At 38.5% G+C, this 21,922-nt stretch overlaps 1 protein-coding gene across 2 annotated transcripts in view; it reads right to left on the bottom strand.

Annotated features, from left to right (window-relative positions):
* Positions 1-21,922, bottom strand: part of DHRS7B (dehydrogenase/reductase 7B) — a 118,611-nt gene that overhangs the window by 42,290 nt on the left and 54,399 nt on the right. Inside the window, exon 1 of one of the 2 annotated variants that reach the window (XM_055305596.1) lies at positions 20,245-20,286. The exons of the other annotated variant lie outside the window; for it this stretch is intronic. Coding sequence (XP_055161571.1) covers positions 20,245-20,264 — 20 coding nt within the window. The 5' untranslated portion in view covers positions 20,265-20,286. Of the gene's footprint in view, positions 1-20,244; positions 20,287-21,922 lie in introns of those variants that run through there. 2 annotated transcript variants of the gene reach the window in all.

Consider the following 21,922-nt stretch of genomic DNA (forward strand, 5'->3'; position numbering starts at 1 on the left):
AACCACTGCGCCACCCAGGGATCCCCATTTTTTTCAATTATTAATACACTTTATTTTGTAGAGCTATTTTAGGTTCACAGCAAAATTGAGCAGAAAGTACAGTTCCCCTATACCTCATATCCTCACAGGTACAGAACCTCCCCCATTATCATCCCCCACCATGGTGGTAAATTTGTTACAACTGATGAACTACATTGATATATCATTATCAACCAAAGTCCATAGTTTACATTATGGTTTACTGTTGGTGCACATTCTGTGGGTTTTGAAAAATGTATAATGACATGTGCCCACCACCATGGTATCATATAGAATAGTTTCACTGCCTTGAATATTCTGTCTGTTGATTCATCCCTTCCTCCCCTGCTAACTCCTGTCAACCACTGATATTTCTAATGTCTCCATAGTTTTGCCTTTTCCAGAATGTCAGATAGTTGGAATCATACATTATGCAACCTTTTCCAGGGGCCTCTTTCACTCAGTAATATGCATTTAAGGTTCCTCCATGTCTCCTCATGGTTTGATAGCTCATTTCCTTTTCACATTGAATAACATTCTTTTGTACAAAAAAAAATATAGTATTCCTAGATGTACCAGTTTATTCACTTATTCCCCTACTGAAGGGCATCTTGGTTGCTTGCTGGTTGTGGCAATTACGAGTAAAGATGCTAAAAATATGTTTGCAGGTTTTTGTGTGGACTTAAGTTTTCCATTTATTTGGGTAAATTCCAAGGAGTGCAATTGCTGGATCATACAGTAAGAGTATGTTTAATTTTGTAAGAAACTGCCAAATTGTATTCCAAAGTGGCTGTGACATTTTGCATTCCTACCAGCAATAAATGAGAGTTCCTTTTGCTACATATCCTTGCCAGGATTGGTGGTGTCAGAGTTTTGGATGTTGGCCATTCAAATAGGTATATATATCAATATCTCATTGTTGTTTTAATTTGCCATTCCCAGTGACATATGAAGTTGAACATCTTTTCATGTTTACTTGCCATCTGCGTATCTTTTTTGCAGAAGAGTCTGTTAGTCTTTTGCTCAAATTTTGAGCGTTTATTTTCTTACTATTGAGTTTTTCTTTTAAGATTTTACTTATTTATTCATGAGAGACGCACAAAGAGAGGCAGAGACACAAGCAGAGGGAAAAGCAGGCTCCCTGGGGAAAACTGGATGTAGACTCAATCCCAGGACCCAGGGATCATGCCCTGAGCCAAAGGCAGATGTTCAATCACTAAGCCATCCAGGTGCCTCACTACTGAGTTTTAAATTAAGAGTTCTTTGTTTATTTTGGACAACAGTCCTTGATCAGATAGGTTTTTTTTTTCTTTCTTTCTTTCTTTCTTTTTTTTTTTTTTTTTTTAGATAGGTTTTCTACAAATATTTTCTCCCAATCTATGGCTTGTCTTCCCCTTTTATTGACATTGGTTTTCCCAGAGCAGAAGTTTTTCATTTTAATGAAGTCTAGTTTCTCAAAAATTTCTTTCATGATCATGTCTTTGGTGTGGTATCTAAGAAGTCATCACTACCCCTCAGATCACTGAGGTTTTCCCCATCATTACATTTTAGTTTTGTAGCTTTGTGTTTTACATTTGGGTCTGTGACCTAGTCTGAGTTAATTTTTGTGAAGGGTATAAGATCTGTGTTTAGGTTCATATTTTGGGTGTGAATGTTCCAGCATCATTTGTTGAAAAAACTATCTTTGCTCCATTGTATTGTCTTTGTTCCTCTGTCAACAAACAAGTGACTATAGCATTGTGTGTCTATTTCTTGGCTCTCTATTCTGTTCCATTGATCTGTTTGTCTGTTCTGTCATCAATACCTCACTGTCTTGATTACTGTAGCTTTATAGCCAGCCTTGAGGTTGCATAGTGTCATCTCTCAACTTTGTTTTTTTTCAGTCATCACATTGGCTATTCTGGGTCTTTTCCCTCTCCATATAAATTTTAGGATCAGTTTGCTAATATCCACAAAATAACTAGCTAGGATTTTTATTAAGATTATGTTGAATCCAAAGATCAAGTTGAGAAGAACTGGTATCTTGATGATATTGAGTAATTCTATCCATGAACATGAAATATGTATTTAGTTCTTTTATTGGTAGTTTCCCTCATATACATCTTGTATGTATTTTGTTAGACTTATACTTAGGTACTTCATTTTTGCTGGGGGGTAAGGCAGGATGCTACCAGAAATGATAGTCTTTAATTTCAAATTCCACTTATTTATTGCTGGTATACAGGAAAGTGACTGACTTTCATATATTGAATTTGTATCTTGTAACCTAGCTATAATTGTTTATTAATTCCAGAAGGTTTTTTGCTGATTCTTTTGGATTTTCCACATAGACAATCATGTCATCTGTGAAAAAACACCATTTTATTTCTTCTTTCTCAAATAGTATAATCTATTTCTTTTTATCTTACTGCATTAGTTAGGACTTCCAGTACTATGTTGAAAAGCACTGGTGAGAAGAGTATTGCTTTGTTCCTGATCTCAGCAGGGAAGCTTTGAGTTTCTCACCATTAAGTACATTAATGTTGGTTGTAGGTTTATTGTAAATGTTCTTTGTCAAGTTGAGGAAGTGTTCTCTTCCATTTCTGTTTGCTGAGAGTTGATTTTTGTGTTGTTGTTGTTTTTAATCATGAATGAGTATTGGATTTTGTCATATGCTTTTTCTATATCCATTGATATGGTCACATAATTTTTCTTCTTTAGTATGTTAAAGTGATGGATTACATTAATTGATTTTAGAATGTCCAACCAGCCTTACATGCTGAGATAAATTCCACTTGGCCATGGTGTATATAATTCTTTTTATACAATGCTTGATTCAATTTGGTAATATCTGGTTGAGGATTTTTGTATATGTTCATAAGAAATATTGGTCTATAGTTTTATTTTCTTATAATCTCTTTGTTCAGTTTCAGTATCAGTGTAATGTTGGCCTCACAGAGTGAGTTATGAAGTATCCCCTCTGCTTCTATCTTTTGGAAGAGATTGTGGAGAATTGGCATAATTATTTTTTTTTAAGATTTTATTTATTTGTGAGAGACACAGAGAGAGAAGCAGAGACATAGGCAGAGGGAGAAGCAGGCAGAAACCGCGATGCAGGATTCGATCCCATTACTCTGGGATCACACCCTGAGTCAAAAGCAGATGCTCAACCGCTGAGCCACCAGGCATCCCATGAATTGGCATAATTTCTTATTTAAATGTTTATCAGAATTCTCCACTGAAGTCATTCAGGTCTGATGCTTCCTACTTTGGAACAGTAATTATCAATCACATTTCTTTCATAGCTATTGGTCTATTCAGATTGTCTATTTCCTCTTGTATGAGTATGACAGATTGTGTCTTTCAAAGAATTGGTCAATTTTATCTAGGTTATCAAATTTGTGGGCACAGAATTGTTAACAGAATTCTTTTATATCATGTCTCAGGATCTGTAGTGATGTCTCCTCTTTCTCTTTTGATATTAACAATATCTTTTCTCCCCCCTTAGTTAGCCTGGTAAGGCTTATCAATTTTATTGCTCTCTTCAAAAAATCAACTTTTGGTTTTGATTTTCTTTACTGATTTCCTATTATCAATTTCATTGATTTCTATCCAATTATCATATTATTCTGCTTACTTTTGATTTAATTTGCTCTTTTTCCCAAGGTAGAAGCTTAAATTACTAATTTTGGATTTTTCTTCTTTTCTAATAAATGCATTCAATGCGATAAATTTCCAAGCACAGTTTTGACTACATTCCACATATTTTGCTAAATTAGATTTTCATTTTCACTTAGTTCAAAATATTTTTAAATTTCAGATTTCTTTTTTGACCCACATGTTTTTAGAAGTGTGTTGTTTAATCTCCCAAGAATTATGGGGCATTTTCCAACTATCTTTCTGTTACTGACTCCTACTTTAATTCCAATGTAGACTGAAACCAGACAATGTATGATTTCTATTATTTAAGTTTGTTAAATTGTGTTTTATGGTACAGAATGTGATCTATCTTGCTGAATGTTTCATGTGAAATTGAGAACAATTTATAATCTGCTCTTGTTGGATGAAATGTTCTATAGATGTTAATTTTATCCATTGATTGATGGTGCTGTTAACTTCAAATATGTTCTTACTGATTTTCTGGTGGGCGGATTATTTCCATTTCTGATAGAGAGGTATTAAATTCTCCAATTGTAATAGTGAATTCATCTATTTGTCTTTGTAGTTCTATCAGTTTTTGCCTCATGTGCCTTGACACATCATAGTTTGATGCATACACATTATGGAACATTACATCTTTTGGAAGTATTTTTTACTCTCTTTACCATTATGTAATGCCCTTCTTTATTCCTGATCACTTTCCTTATCCTGAAGTCTTCTCTAAGATTAATACAGGTACTACTGCTTTCTTTTCATTAGTGTTAGCATGATATATCTTTTTCTATTTCTTTTTTTTAAAGGTATATGTATCTTGATATTAAAATAGGTTTCTTAAAAAAATAAAATAAAATAAATAAAATAAAATAAAATAAAATAAAATAAATAATAAATAGGTTTCTTATACACAACATACTGTGGGGTCTTGTTTTTTGATCCACTCTGACAATTTCTTTATATAGACCTTTGACCTTTACAGTGATTATTGATATAGTTAGATTAATATCTATCATTATTTGTTACTGTTTTCTCTTTGTTCTCATCATTCTTTGCTACTATTTTTGTCTTCCATACTCTTTCTACCTTTTGGAGTTTTTACTAAGCATTTATATGATTCCATTTTCTTTTTCTTAGAATATCAATTATACTTTTTAAAAAACATTTTTAGAGGTTGCCTTACAGAATGTGGTATATATTTATAACTAATCCAAACCCACTTTCAGATAATACTGTCACACTTCACAGATAATGCAAGTGACAAGATACTCCTAATTCCTTTCTTCCATCTCTTATATCATTACTGTCATTCATCTCACTTATACATAAGCATATACACAGAAACACGTGCATGCCCCCCCCCACACACACACACAAATTGATACATGTTTCCCATTATTATTCTGAGCAAACTATTACCTGTTAGGCCAATTAAGAATAGGAAAAATAATTACTTTCACCAATACTCTTCCTTCTTTGATATAGATCTGAGTTTCTGACCTATACCATTTTCCTTCTCTGAAGAACTTCTTTTATCATTTCATGCAAGGCAAGTCTACTGGCAACAAATTTCCTCAATTTTCATCTGAAGAGTTTATTTCCCCTTCGCTTTTGAAAGAGAACTTCCCAAGATATAGAATTCTAGGCTTTTTGGGGTGCCTGGCTGGCTCAGTCAGTGGAGCATGTGGCTCTTGATCTCAGGGCTGTGAGCTCAAGGCCCATGTTTGCTTGCTTAAGTAGAGATTACTTAAAAAATAAAAAGTAAAAAAAAAATTTTTTTTTTTTCCAAATTCTAGGCTTTTTTCTCCTAATACTTCGGAAATTTCATACCATTCTGTTTTTGTCTGCACAACTTCTGAGGAGAAATCAGATGTATTTCTTATCTTTGTTCCTCTATGGTAAATTTGCTTTTTAAATTTTTTGTGTTTGTTTTTGTTTTTTGACTTCTTCTAAGATTTCTTATCTTTGATTTTCTGAAGTTTAACAATAGTATACCTAGGGGTTGTGAGGTTTTCTTGGTATTACCTTACTTAATGCTCTTTGAGCTCCTTGGATCTGTGGTTTGGTGTCTCAGATTAATTTGGGGATATTCTCTATCATGATTACTTCAAATATTGCTTCTAATTTTTTTCCTTTTCCTTATGGTATTCCCATTATGCATGTTACATCTTTTGTAGTTGTTTCAGTTTTTATATATATTTTTCTGCCTTTTTGCTTTTCAGTTTTGAAAGTTCCTATTGTCATATGCTCAAGCTCAGAGATTCTTTCCTCAGCCATGCCCATCAAAGATATTCTTCATTTCTCTTAGTGTTTTCTATCTCTAGTATTTTTTTACTTTCCTAGATTTTCTATCTCTCTGCTTATATAATCATCTGTTCTTGCATGTTGTCTGTTTTTTGTTCTTTGACGTCTTTAGCATTCTAATCATAGTTTTCAAGTTCTCAGACTGTTCATTCCAACTCTCCTGCTACATCTGACACTGGTTCTAATGCTGTTCAGTCTCTTCAGACTATGTTGTCTTTTGGTATGCCTTATAGTGTTTTGTTGAAAGGCAGAAATGATGTACTGGTTAAAAAGAACTATAGTAAATAGGGCTTGAGAGATGCAGATACAGTCTTTTGGTGAGCCTATCTCCTGAACTGTGAACTTCATCAGTGACTCTCAGGGTTTTATCCCACTCCTTAGATAGGACAAGACAGGATGACTAGAGGGAACTGGAGTTGAGTATTTTCCTTTCCCTAACTAAGTTCCTTGGATAAAATAGTTTCTCCTGAGGGCAGGTCTTGTTAAGAACAGAATGATCTGACATATTTCAAATCAGTTGCTTTTCCCTCCCCATACCAGAAGCACAAGGGAATTTTTCTCTAATATTTATTGCAAGGTCTTGGTAGAGCTCCTGGAGTCAAAACTCATGAAACTGTGGGGCCTCCCTGAGACTGGGTCCCTCCAGATTTTAACTCTCAGACTTGTCCATATCGAGCCTCCAGCGATTTGTTGATTACAGTTCAGGTTTTCCTGTAGGAGTACTGCTCCAATTAATGTCATTCTCTCTATCCACCTGTTTTGCCAACTTTGATGGCAACTGTTTGCTCTGTGATCTCATGACTCTGATGGATCTAAAAGCTGGTTGATTTTTCCATTTGTTCAGCTCTTAACTTGTTAGGATGTAAAGGAAACTTCTAAGCTCCTTACATGCTAAATAAGCCAGAAGCTCAAACATCATTCTTTAAGATTAGAAGTTAAGCCATAAATCATATGGTTGTTCCTTGTATGTGATGAGTAATTTTTTTCTTATTGTTTCTCAGTCTTATCTTTGACTTTCAACAGTTTTACTGTGATGTATCTAGGTGTGAATCTTTGTGTTTAACCTACTTGGGGTTCACTGAGTTTTCCTGGAAATAGCTATAGCTATAGATATATATTGATGTTTATGGGTAGCCTAAGTAAAATTCCCCAAAGATGTCCACATCCTAATCCCTTGAACCTATGAGTGTATTATCTTATTTATATGGTAAAAGAAACTTTACAAATGTGATTAGTTAAGGATCTCAAGATGGGAAGTTGTTTTTTTTTTTTAAGATTTATTTATTTATTCATTCAGAGAGAGCGAAGAGAGAGGCAGAGACACAGGCAGAGGGAGAAGCAGGCTCCATGCAGGAAGCCCGATGTGGGACTCGATCCTGGGTCTCCAGGATCACACCCAGGGCTGCAGGCGGTGCTAAACCACTGCACCACCGGGACTGCCCTCAAGATGGGAAGATTATCCTGAATTATCTGGGCAGACACAATACAATCACAAGAGTCCTCATAAGAGGGAGGCAAAAGGGTTGAGTAGATGTGACAATAGGAGTAGAGGTTAGAGTAATATGAGGAAGGGACCCTGAGCTAAGGAATGTTGATGGCCTACAGAAGCTGGAAAAGGCAGGTAAACAGATTCCCTCTAGAGCTTCCAGCAGGAATACAACCTTGCTGACACCTCGATTTTAGGACTTCTGACCTCCAGAACTATAAGATAATAAATGTATGGAGTTTTAAGCTATTTCATTTGTGGTAATTTATTATAGCAGCAATAGGAAACTAATATAATATTCTTTATCAAGACTGGGGATTTGGGGATATTATTTATTTAAATACTTTTTCTGCCCTATTCTCTCTTCTCCTGAGACTCCCAAATGATAGTATACCTGATATTATCCCACAGATTTCTGAGGCTCTAATACTCTGTCTTCAACCTTTGTTCTTTTTGCTATTTTCCCCTAGGTATGAATCACACTTTCCTATTTCTTCAACATGGCTTATAAATTTTTTATTGAAAGCTGGTTATTTTAGATATTACATTGTAGCAACTCCAGATTCTCATTTTCCCCTCTGGAGACTGGCAGAGTAGCTGACTTTTAAAATTTGTTTAATAACTTGTCTCTACTAAACCTATGTATTGATTTTGTTTCACCCACAGTGTGTAGCCATTGATGTCTCTGCTTTTTTTTTTATTATTATTTTTATGCTTGGATTTCTATTGGTGATAAACTCTGTATCTGAATATCTTAATGGTCAACCATTATATGTCAGTGTTTATGCCCAAGCACCTCAGACAAGTACAGCTCCTATCCTTTACAGATGAATCTATGTGTGTATGGGAAGTACATTCAAAGTTCAAGCAATTTTCAAGTCTTCCTCAGCTTTTACTTTTCATCAAGCTTTCTCCTAACTCCTCTGTATTTGCTCACTGTCATCCAAGGATGTGTGGATAGCTTGGGCCCTTCTCTAGTAAACTATGCTCAAACATGTAGCTTTCCAGTCATCCAGGATATGTGGGGGTTTATTAAGCCTATCTATGGCTGTCTCACTTATAGGACCTGTCAAATTTCTAGGTAGTTCTACTGGTCCACTGCTTGCCCAACCAGGGCAACCATCTAAGACTAGAAAGCTGCTGGTCTTCCCTACTAACTTCCCAACAAGACTACTAGCTTTACTGACAAAGCTGCTGGGCATGGTTTTTTGTTTTCTCTCTATTCCACATAGTTAGCCCCCTCAGACAGTGAGACAGCTGGTCACCCAGTTGAACTACTGCACTAACTGAGCTGAGGGAATGGGATGGGAGCAGCCCAAACAAGACCACCACAGATTCCCATTGGTCTCACCTAATGTTCAATGCTTTTTCATGAATAAATGCTTCTCAGATGGTTCTGTGTCTTTGGTCAATTTCCAGACCTCTAAAATGGTTGTTTTTGAGAATTATGTCCTGTTTTATAGTTGGTTTTTTTTGGGAAATTAGCAACCTCTTTACCATACCAGAAGTCTTCCCACCCCATCCCAAGAACTTAATGAAATTTTTTCTACCCCTAGAAATTAAAACTGAAGATAATAACACAAACCTGATCAAATGGAAATTATGTCTCTCAAATAATCCTGTCTTTATAATCAAACTTTCAGAAAAGATGGCTTATAAGATATGGTATGTGGCCAAGTTAAATTTAAAATGTTGAGGGAGGGCAGCCCAGGTGGCTAAGCTGTTTAGCGCTGCCTTCAGCCCAGGGCCGGATCCTGGAGACCCGGGATCGAGTCCCACATCGGGCTCCCTGCATGGAGCCTGCTTCTCCCTCTGCCTCTCTCTCTCTCTCTCTCTCTCTCTCTCTCTGTGTGTGTGTCTCATGAATAAATAAAATCTTTAAAATAAAATAAAATTAAATTAAATTAAAATAAAATGTTGAGGGAAATAAAGAAATTTAATTTTAATTTCAAGTTTACAGGAGGAAAAAACAATACTACATCACTGTGAAATTTGCTTCTTGTTGTAAGAATTCACATTTCCTCACTTTATCCAGTATCCCTGGCCTAGTGTCAGTTGCTGTAGTTGTCCAACCACACTTTTCTTCTGATACAATTCAGAACCAAATTTTGTTTCTTAAAATTCAGTGGGGTTTTTTTCCAATAAATAATTTCTCTTGGTTTTTACCTAAGGTCAAGTTTTCTATTGAGATATAAGTGATAGGTATGATGATAATTTCAAATTATTTATATGATATAGCAAACTGTCTTTGGAACCAGGAAGACCTAGGTTCAAATACCAATAATCAGACTAACTCGGTAAATATCTCTAGACAAGTTACTACTTCAGTCAATTTCCTTATCTGCAAAATATGTATAAATGGGACACCTGGGTGGCTCAGTAGTTGAGTATCTGCCTTCAGCTCAGGTCATGATCCCAGGGTCCTGGGATTGAGTCCACATCAGTTTCCCTGCAGAGAGCCTGCTCCTTCCTCTGCCTAAGTCTCTTCCTCTCTCTCTCTGTGTCTCTCATAAATAATAAATAAATAAATACATACTTACATACATAAATAAATAAATAAATAAATTTTTTGAATGGAATCCACAAATCCCCTGAAGTCCATCTGGACACCACAAGTTAGATTACCTACCTTTGCTAGAAAATTCTTCTACAATGCAAATATTCACCTCTTAAACCTGACTGAAGTAGTATATCTGGATCTTCATAAGTCTAGATTCCTTAAACAGAGGCAGTCCAGCATTAAAAATGAAATGCAGGGATCCCTGGGTGGCACAGTGGTTTGGCGCCTGCCTTTGGCTCAGGGCGCGATCCTGGAGACCCGGGATCGAGTCCCACACCGGGCTCCCGGTGCATGGAGCCTGCTTCTCCCTCTGCCTATGTCTCTGCCTCTCTCTCTCTCTCTCTGTGACTATCATAAATAAAAAAAATAAAAATAAAAATAAAAATGAAATGCAAATCACTGTAATTACTACATGGTGGAGCAATGTTGCCACCATTTACTTCCTATTCTACAATGGAACTTATTTTCCACGTTGGACCCCAGCTTCCCTACCTATAAAATAAGGAAATAATCCTCATCCTATACATATCTCAAGACAATTAAGAGATAAAGAGGTAACAGTTCCTCATATATTATAAAGTGATGAGTGGGGTCCATTGGAATTACTTACTCCAGCTGCTAGAAGGATCCTCTGCTGTTACATATTTACCTCATGTGAGTGTTTCTCAACCTGAAAATCAGATCAAGAAAGCTCAGAAATGTCTGGTTCCTCATGCCAGAGTCCTTGGGATACCTGGTTGTACTTGCTCTGTCCACATGTGGACTCCCTCTGGTAGCCTAAGCCTCTCAATTTTCTATGTTTCCTGTGCCAGACACAAAGTGTATGTTCAATAAATATTGTTCAATGAATAATAAACAAATGGACAGCATACATGAAATAAGCAAACTGAATACCGATAGCGCCCTGGGCTCCCTCAAGGTACTCTTATTCCTAGTTTTCAGGAGCTGGAACCTCAGGCCCCAATCACTATCCCAAAGAGTCAGCGGAGAGCAAAAACTGTAATGCTTTTGTGCAACCTACTGGATCAGGCCCTTGGGAGGTGCATGCACAGTATGTAAGAACTACTATTTGTCACAATTTCTAAATCTCCAGGTCAAAAGAGAAAAAAGCTTACCCTTTGTAAAGACCAGGCAACTAACAGGAAAAGAGGAACAGTGCTGCTTTAAGATACTTGTTATATATTATAGAAGGCTACAAGATAGAATGTCACAATCCTTCAATCCCTGGAAAATGTGGTAGAAATTACTAGATGTCCCAACTCCTCAAAACAGAAGTATATTTGTTTCTAATATAATTAATCTTTTACCTATTCTGTGACCCTTTCTAATACACATGACAACTTTAATGGAGTAAAACAATAATATTACACAAATGTCCAAATTACACTTTAAAAAAGTAACTTTTAGCTTGTTACCATATATGGCTATTGTGTAAAGAAAAATATTAATAACAATTACTAACTTTTTTTTTTTTTAGTGTTTGCAACATACTGGGCTACATACTCCATACCAATGATCTCATTTCATCCTCATAGCAATCCTATGAGGTAGGTATGATAGTTATTTCCATTTGCTAAATGAGAAAAGCACTTGAAGTCACATAGCTAGCAAACAGCAGAATAGAGATTTGAACCAGGTATTTAGACTCTAAAGTCCACATTAACTGTTAAGCGCATCAAATGGGGGTAAACAATATTCGTAATCCTTTAGTTGGAGCTTTAAACAGGAAGAATTTTAATACTGTCTAGGAGATGAATAGATCCCCATATTCAGCTGCAATCACCCAAACAAAATACAAAGGCTTTTATGCAAGAAGTGAATGTAAACAAGCTAATCGCTTAACAGGAACTCAGTACAATTTCCTTGATTCCATTTAGCTAATGTTTTAGGCCAATCTGGACTATAATACCACACTCCCAGAGAATTTTGAAGCAATAGTAGTTTCCTAATACACTCTCCAATTTAACAGCTGCTAAGTACTACTCACATAGACTTGGAAAATCTTACATCTCCCTTCAAAACTTAGTGTTCCTAGTACAAACATGACCTTACTTAATAAAGTAAAGCTTACAGCAAACAAGTTCAAACTACTGGTAAGCAATGTTCCATTAATTCAGCTGCTATCAGCAGATCTCTCCCTCCACAAAGTAGATGAGTAGACAAGTCTCAAGTTACCATAAACTTAAGGAGATGGGAGGGAGAGCTCAGGCACAATGTAAACGAATTTACTCAATTTCCTATTTTGGTGGGTGGCAAGAAGCTTTCAAGCTAAATTTACATGCCATTCAATCTCAATATCCATCCTCATGTTTATAGCTTTCCAGAATAGATTAATGGAGAGTTCATTTCTGCATTAAAATCTTAACATGTGGCGCGGCGCCGGGGTGGCTCAGTTGGTTAAGTGTCTGCCTTTGACTCAGGTCATGGTCCCCAAGTCCTATGTAGGGCTCCCTATTCAGTGGGGAGCCTGCTTCTCCCTCTCTCTCTGCCTCACCCCCTCCTTGTGCTCTCTCTCTCTTGCTCACTCTCCCTCTCTCAAATAAATAAAATCTTAAAAAAAAAAAATCTTAACATTACCTGGCAAAAAAAGGTTTCATATGTGTATAACTGGGGTTAAAAACAGGACAGTAGACCCAAAACAGTCACATATGCTAAGCCCCACATCACTGAATCAAGTCTTAGCTTAATTACAGTCTCAGACTATGCCAGAAGTGGAATCTTAAACCAGTCAATCAGGAATCACCTGGTCAGCATTAGTGAGGTAATCTGTCTGATAGACCCCTGTCATCCCCTAAAGGAAAGTGAATTTGCCAAAAATCAATCCTCTTTTTGCTAGCATAACTTTCTTGTTCCACTCTTATACTTATAAAAGGCTTTCATTGTGTACAGTTCCTTGGAGCTCCTTCCTGTCTACCAAATGGGATGTTGCCTGATTCATGATTCACTGAATAAAGCTAATAAAATCTTTAAATTTTACTTATTTGAATTTTGCTTTTTAACACCCGGTAGACTAAGAAATGACAGTACTGACATTAAGAAGGATAAGACAAGCCCTGGAAGGGTTAACTACAAGAGAAAAGAGTTTTGGCTGGAAACTACTGGCAGGACCCAGATCTACATTTTTCTTTAAATCAATGTACAAGAAATTATGGGGAAAAAAAAAAGAAAGAAAGAAATTATAGGCTAGATTTGATCATTTGAGGGCATTCTAACTATGCAAAACTACATGGAAATCACTTCCATGATGTTCTGAAGATGACTATCTTCAGAATAATCCCCATTCTGTGTGTGCTCCTCCCCAACATTTTACTGTACCGTAAATATAAGTAAATTTTAAAAAATTGACTTTTCCCTGTTGTCAAAAGGGAAGGAAAGAGACTGTTTTTCCCTCCCTCCTTTTTCTTAAAGCATTTCTTTGAATAATCTAGTATTTATAAAACTTTCCTCTCTATCTTTGATATATATGCATATCTTTTTAAAGGTTAAATAAATTAGCTGCAGAACTCAGGAGTGTTTTTCTAAAGGTCCTAGATGCCATCTCTTTTAAATGTAAATATCAAGGAAGCCAGCCCCCCACTCCCAGTCACTGTAGGAGTTTAGCCAACATACCTCATTACTTGCACACAGAGAATGGAGAGGTTTTACTTTTCCTTCAGATAAAGGCAATTAACTACTACAGGTGGCCACCCCAATTACCATTTGTATTTAGGAGGAACTATGAAAGCATGTACATCAAAAGGTGCTGTCAAGTCTTCTTACAAAGTACCATCAATCTTGAGACTGTATGTAATGGACTGTAAATGGTAAAACCTCTTTTTTTGTTTTTGTAATCTCAATAGCCGATTATTTGTGATGTATTTCAGTCTGGTTTAATGCTTATTCAATAATAGAACTAGTTTCTTTCATTCCACATTTGTGAAGAGCATTTCTTAGGTGAGCAGATCTTAACTTTTCCCCAACATAAATGTGGAGAAATTCAACTCCCTGCTGGGCTACCTCACTGTCAAGCCAGACCTTGATGGCTCCCTCAAGATAAGAATAATAATAATAAAAAAAAATCCCACCCTGACAAGGGTTTTTTTAAGGGACTTAGCCCTGATCTGAGTACCAGATCCTTCTATACCATTCCCTTCGTGACACCTCCACTTGGATTTCAAAGACATCTTTTTCAAAACTGAACTCATGTTCTTCCTCCAGAATTTCCTAACACAGAAGCACAAGCCAGAAAATGAAGAATTGGCCCTACCACATCCCTCTCCCTTCTCACCCCAAAGTGAATATATTACCAAGCTCTATTGATCCTACCTCCTAAATAGCTCTCAAATCCATTGACTTTTGCCTCCATTGAGGAGCCAAAGTGATCTTTTAATAACATAGACCTGCTGATGCTACTCTCATGCCTAAAATTCTTCAATGGCTTCCCACCATTCTTAGGATAAGCCTTAAATCCTTGGCGTGACCTATGAGGCCTGCATGGTCTGATCCCAGCCTACCTCATCAACCTCATCTCCCTGACTCTCTCCCTCCCTCTCTGCCCTCCAGCCCCAAATGGGAGCTTAAGCTCCACATGACTATCTGCTCATGCTGTATCCCTAGCCCAGCACCTACCATATAATAAATGCTAAATAAATATATGTTGAAGAATAATGTTGATAAAGTGCAGCATCTTAGGAGCACCTGGGTGGCTAAGTTGGTCAGGTGCCCAACTCTTGATTTCGGTTCAGGTCAGGACATCAGAGTGGTGGGATCTAGTCCAAGTCAGGCTCCATGCTCAGCCTGGAGTCTGCTCATCCCTATCACTCTGCTCCTCCCTCTGCTACTCCCCCTGCTCATGTACTTTCTCTCAAATAAATAAATAAAATCTTAAAAAACAAAACAAAAACACCCTGCAATACTAAATAGAAGGCAAATAAAACATTAACTAAATTAATGCATGGTGAAGGAGAAGAATGTCCCTATACATTTGCATCCTAGGTGGCTAACATAGGTTGTGGACCATAGTGGGGCTATAAAATGTTTGTTAAAGCATTTTGCAAACCAGAGACAATATGATGAAACAAAATATTGGCACTCAGTGCCTATTTATCTTTGTAGTACAAATCATCAATGCCAATTAAGTCTCTCCTTTAGGTATTTATCACTTCCCTTATCCCCAGCCTCCATCCTGTGGGCAACCAGAGGTCTAACCAACCACATGTTTGAAGGAGGCAGGACTCCAAACAGAGCTAGAAAATAGATATGGTGTGTGGGAGTTGATTATAAATTCTGAGAAGCAAATAATCCAAGACAGGGGAGCAATACTGCTCTTTGGATAAGATCCCTACCTACATTTTGTGTTAGACTTGGGCAACATTCCCCAACCCTTGGCCACACAGGTCTTTCAGTAACTATAAAACACACCCTCCTCCTATTCTCCAGGCTTCACACATGCCCCTACTTCCCCCTGGTAGTTCTTTACCCTTCTCTTTGCCCAATTTAACTCCAACTCAGTCCTTTTTAGGTCTCAGCTAAATATTTCCTCAGCAGAGCCTTCTTCTTCACTCCCTCCCTCTACCAAATGGTCCCATTATCATTCTCATAGCTCCCTCTACTGTCCTCCATAACATGTGCCATAATCAAAATTAATATTTAGTTTATAATTCTCTAGATTCACTATTAGACTTATAAACAACCTGACAATAGGGAATATGTCGGTTTTGGCAATTACTATATTCCCAACACCTAGCACACTGCTGGTAGAGTAGATGTATTCAATATCTGCTAAATGAAGGAATGAATGAAATACATAGATAAGCACTAGCTTTTTTTTTTTTTTAAGATTTTATTTACTAGAGAGAGGGAGGCAGAGACACAGGCAGAGGGAGAGGTAGGTCCCATGCAGGGAGCCTGATGTGGTACTCAATCCAGGGTCTCCAGGATCACACCCTGGGCTGAAGGTGGCATTAAACCACTGAGCCACCCGGGCTGCCCAAGCACTAGCTTTTGGAGGACATAGAATTGGCTCTGCCCTTACTAGTTCTGTGCCTTTGGATAAATTTCTTACCATCTCTGAGCCCATTTCTTTCTTATAAATAAAGATAACTATTCTTACTTCACAGAGTTATTGTGAGAATTGAATAATCCAATAAAATGCTTAGCATTAAGTCTGGCACATTACACTCATTGAATGTTAACTATTATTATTATGGAGAAAAAGAGGAATGTATGTTAGGGAAGGCACATTCCATGCTCTTGACTAGAACACAAACACAGCTCCATTTATACAAACATAGTTTCAAATGTGAATAAAATATTTTAAGTATACTATGAATGTATTATCTCAAAGAATACTGAAGAGAGCACAGGCAAGCAGTAATTTCATTCACATCGGCCACAGCAACTTCTTTCAAGTTATGTCTTCTAAAGCAAGGGAAACAAAAGCAAAAATAAACTATTGGAACTGCATCAAAATAAAAATCTTCTGGAAACCCTAGTGGTGCAGCGGTTTGGCGCCGTCTGCAGCCTGGGGTGTGATCGAGGAGACACGGGATCCAGTCCCACATCGGGCTCCCTGCATGGAGCCTGCTTCTCCCTCTCCCTCTGCCTGTGTCTCTGCCTTTCCCTGTGTGTCTATGAATAAATAAATAAAATCTTTTAAAAAATAAAATAAAATAAAAATCTTCTGCAAAGTGAAGGAAGCAATCAACAAAACTAAGAGACAACCTAATAAATGGGAGAAGGTATTTGCAAATGACATATCCAATAAAAAGTTAGTATCCAGGACTGCCTGGGTGGCTCAGTGGTTGAGACTCTGCCTTTGGCTCAGGACATGATCCCAGGGTCTGGAATCGAGTCCCGCATCACGTTCTCCACAGGGAGCCTGCTCCTCCTTCTGCCTATGTCTCTGCCTCTCTCTCTCTGTGTCTCATGAATAAATAAATAAAATCTTAAAAAAAAAGTTAGTACCCAAAATATAGAAAGAACTTACTAAACCAAAAAATACATAACCCAAATTAAAAAGTGTGAAGACATGAACAGACATTTTCAAAAGACATACAGATGGCCAACAGACACATGAAAAGATGCTCAGCATCACTCATCATCAGGGAAATGGAAATCAAAAACTTCAATGAGATACCACCTCACACCTGTCAGAATGGCTAAAACCAAAAATATAAGATACAAGTGTTGACAAGGATGTGAAGAAAAAGCAACCATCTTGCACTGTTGGTGGGAATGCAAACTGGTGCAGCCACTATGGAAAACAGTATAGAAGTTACTCAAAAAATGAAAAATAGAACTACTCTATGATCCAGTAATCGCATTACTGGGTATTTACTCAATGAATACAAAAACACTAATTGGAAAGGATATATGCACCCCAGTGTTTACCCCAGCATTATTTACAAGAGTCAAATTATGAAAGCAGAACAAGTATCCACCAACAGATGAATGAATAAAGAAACATATACAATGGATTGTATATATCATACTCACACACACAATATATATTTTGTCTATATATAATACATAACATGTATATTGTAGTCTGTATATATATGCATATTGTACACATATACACTGTATGTGTATATATACATATATTGTATAGTATGCATATTGTGTATATATACAGTTCATTGTGTGTACATATATATATATATATATATACACACAATTCAGTCATAAATGAAATCTTGCCATTTGCAACAACATGGATGGAGCTAGAGTATAACACTAAGCAAAATAAAGTCAGAGAAAGACAACTATGGTATGTTTTCACTCATTTGTAATTTAAGAACCAAAATAAAGAAAAAAAGAGAGAGAGACAAACCAAAAAAAAGGACTCAACCATAGAGAAAAAAACTGATGGTTACCAGAGGGGAAATGTGGGGGGTTGGGTGAAATAGGTGAAGGGGATTAAGAATACAGTTATCTTGATGAGAACCAAGTAACATACAGAATTGCTAAATCACTATATTGTGGGCAGCCCGGATGGCTCAATGGTTGAGCGTCTGCCTTCAGCCCAGGACGTGATCCTGGGGACCCAGGATAGAGTCCCACATCGGGCTCCCTGCATGGAGCCTGCTCCTCCCTCTGCCTGTGTCTCTGCCTCTCTCTCTCTGTGTCTTTCATGAATAAATAAATAAAATCTTTTTTAAAAAATCACTATATTGTAACCTGAAGCTCATATAACATTGGGTTAACTATGCTGGGATTAAAATCTAAAAAAAAAAAAGAAAAAAATTAAATAAAAATTAAAATAAAAGAATCCTCAAGTAGATCTGTTCATAAAGCCAAGAATCTTTTTGGATGTGAAGTGATCATGCATTTATGTGGGTTGCACACTCTTGTATACAGTGTCAGATTCTTTCAAAGCAAAGTACATCATAAATCCATTACTGCAGGGCAGCAGGGTTCCAGACATGGGCTTCAACTCCTAGATGACCTCAGTCCAACTATGCTGTTCTTGGCCCAGGATGTGCAGATAAAACAACAGGTTTTTACCTTTAAGATAAGTGCCCTCCCATCCCAGTAAGAAACTCCATGCCTTAATGATAAAACGTTCCTTCATTCCAGTGTTCCCCAGCATCGGAGGGTAATCTCTCTCCTTTCCTGGTGTAGTCTACATTCCCCAAGATAGCCCCCTTTAACATTGTTTCTGTCCTTAGATTCTCCAAATCTAGACACATCATTCAACTTCCCTAAGCCTCAATTTCTTCATCTATAAAAATTGAACTATAATAGTACTTCCCCTGGCACCAGGGAGGTTCAGTCAGCTAAGCATCACTCTTGATTTTGGCTGAAATCATGATCTCAGGGTTGTGAGATATGGCCCCATGTCAGGCTCCAAGCTCAGTGAGGAGTCTGCTTTAGATTCTTTGTCTCACTCTCCCTTTGCTCCTCTCCCTGAGTGCATGTGTGTGCTCTCTCTAAGTAACTAAATCCTAAAAAAAAAAAAAAAAAAAAAAAAAAATAGTACTTCCCTCTTGGGCAAATGGCTCAGTTTATGCCATAAAATTAATACATGGTAAGTACTGTTTTAGTGTTTCTACCAAATCCCTAACCAATCTACAATCCAGAAAAAAATGTATAAAAAAGATCCTTTCCAATGGTATAAATGTGTTTTTATTTTCAAAGTCTGTGTTTTCTACAATAAAAGAAACCCTCCACCCAGCAATAAAAAGAATGATCCTAAAGAAGCTTCAAATGTTGCAAAGGAAAATAACAGAACAAATTACGTGGTCTTCTGTTTCCTGGAGAAAAGGTTAATTCAGCAAAAAATAATGTATGTATATCCATGTTTATAATGCCTCCTTTTAAAACGAGCCCTATTGGGACTGCATAGACTACAAGTCAACTGTTAATCTGGAAGCCTTGGGGATCCCTGAGTGGCTCAGTGGTTTTAGCAGGCGCCTTCGGCCCAGGGCGTGGTCCTAGAGTCCCGCGTCGGGCTCCCTGCATGGAGCCTGCTTCTCCCTCTGCCTGTGTCTCTGCCTCTCTCTCTGTCTTTGCGGACACTAAAACGTCATCCCAGAAAATCCCAGCAAGAAGCAGCTCACTGGTGACCCCTGATCAAGGCCCAATCCTGGTCCTTCCTCCCATCTCTGCTCCTCCCCATCATAAGCCTCAGGAGAAACAAAAAAGCATCGTTACCTCAGGCATTCTACAGGTAATCTCATTTACTTTTCACAACCACACAGAATTACTACGGAGTACCCAGGCGCCAAGTGTTTCAGACATTTGCCCAGAGTCGCACAGGCAGGAAGCGGCGGATCAAGCGCTGGAGGAGTACGCTCTCCAGAAGAGCCCCACTCCTGCGGGTGCTCAAAGGTCAATACTCTCCCCAGCCTTGGGACAAGCAGCAGCTCCCTGCCTAATCCCAGGTCTCTAACGCCAGGCTCCGTCGCCAGCAGCCCCCAGCGCTCGAGGCTGAAGGACACCCGGGTCCGAGGGAGCGGGCGGGCGGTAGGGACAGGTCCTAGCCGGGGTGGCAGGGGGCCGCCCGAAGAGAATGCCCCAGAGGCAAGGCTCCAGGGTACGTGCCGCAGCGGAGCCTCCCCTTAGAGCTTCCCAGAGGCCGGCCCCGGGACGCGGCGTGCCCCTCGGGGTCCGCAGCCTCCGTTCGGCCCCCACAGCCGCTTCCCTCCCTCCCTCCGCCTGGGCCAAGGATGCACTCGAGTCGGGATCCACCCGCGCGCCTCAGCTCCGGGCCGGTCCCTCCGCCCCTCGCCACCTAGGTCGCTTCCTCCCGGGCCCTTACCTGGTCGCCCCAGGGACCATGGTCAATCAACTTCATCCTCCCGCCTCGGAAGTGACGCGAGACTTCGCTCGCGCGGCTCCGTCCAATCCCGGCCCTCGGGCTGCGCATGCGTGTCGGGCGTGCGTCCCTCCAGGTGCGGGTAAGGTGAACGGGCGTCTGTAGTGTGCAAGGCGGACTCCTACCTGAGTGCCGTCCTTCCAGCTCTCGGAGGCAAAGTCGGAAGGTCGTGGTTTGGGTTTCGCGCACTGTCTCGGTGGTGTGTTGAGGTGGAGTCAAGTGACCGGCCCACTACAGGATGTGTGCACCGTTACCAAGACTTATTATTATAAACTATAAAGAATAAAGAGGTCAATGGAAAAGAAGATAGGGCTAGAAACAAACCCGTGAGCATGTAGTCACATTCCCCACCACCAACACCACCAAAGGAGCCACCACAAAGCAATGGGAAATTTGTTTTCAGTAAATAGTGCTAGATCAGTTGACTCCTGATGGGGGTGGTGTTGGGTAATGAGCCTTGACTCCTACCTCATACAAAAAAAAAAAAAAAAAAAAAAACTCCATTCAAAAGTACACCTAAATGTGAAAGGTACAAGTCTGGAAAATAGCAGCACGATATTGTGACCATGGGATAGGGAAATACTTTATTTAGCAGGACACAAAAAGTACCAACCCTAAAGAGAAAGGCTGGAAGACAGAAGAGAGTACCATGCAAGGAATAGGGCGGAGAAATTTGCAACACATATGTCTGTCTGAAAGTGAATTGATTCTGAATATGTAAGTAATTCTTGCAAGTACATTTTTTAAAATATCTGAGTGGTTGAAGGAGAACCATGAGAAGAGGATGCTGAAAGAGAAACTGAGGACAGTTCTCATAGTTCAAAATTCAAGAGATGGCAAAAATGTGTAAGTTGAAAAATCTCTCTCCCTGTTCTCCAGGTATCCAGTTCTCTTCTCAATAGCTAACAATGCTATTAGCTATATTTGTCTTTCCAGAGCTATCTTATGCATAATCAAGCAATTATGTGTACATTCAACATTCTCCCCACCGTCCCTTGTACAAACATCATACTGTAAACCTGCTCTGTATGTTGCTTGTAATCACTTTAGTCAGTATTTCATAGAAATCCTTGCAAGTACTCACAAAATCTAGAAACAGGAAATTTTATTTTTTTAACGAAATGTTAGCTATCTTTTCAAATGATATATTTAATATGTTTTCATTAGACATTTTCACAGGAATTTGTATACTCTCTTGCCCCCTGTCGATTGTTCAGGAAAGTCTAGGCTCCTGCTTGCATGTTCCCAAAATGCAAATGTCCCACTAATAAACCCAATATGATCCTGAGTCCTTACTGCAAGGCTGAGCAGTTTCCTAGGGTTAATTTTCTAAGCTTATCATCCATCTCTCTAGCCAACATAAACTTCAGTCCTGCTTGGAGTCATTCTGGAAGCAAGAATGAATTCCATTGTTTGTTTTTTTAATTCCGTTGTTTTTATAACCAATTCGAGGTGGATTTTTTGTCAGATGTAAGTATAAGAACTCTAACTTCCCAGCCAGAATAGTATACAAATAGAACCCATGGCTTTCAGTGAAAACGGGATGGGATGAGGGCACCTGGGTGGCTCAGTGGTAGAGTGTCTGCCTTTGGCTCACATTGTGATCCTGGGGTCCTGAGAT

Source organism: Nyctereutes procyonoides, unplaced genomic scaffold (genome assembly GCF_905146905.1).
Source record: "Nyctereutes procyonoides isolate TBG_1078 unplaced genomic scaffold, NYPRO_anot_genome, whole genome shotgun sequence".
Taxonomy (NCBI): domain Eukaryota; kingdom Metazoa; phylum Chordata; class Mammalia; order Carnivora; family Canidae; genus Nyctereutes; species Nyctereutes procyonoides.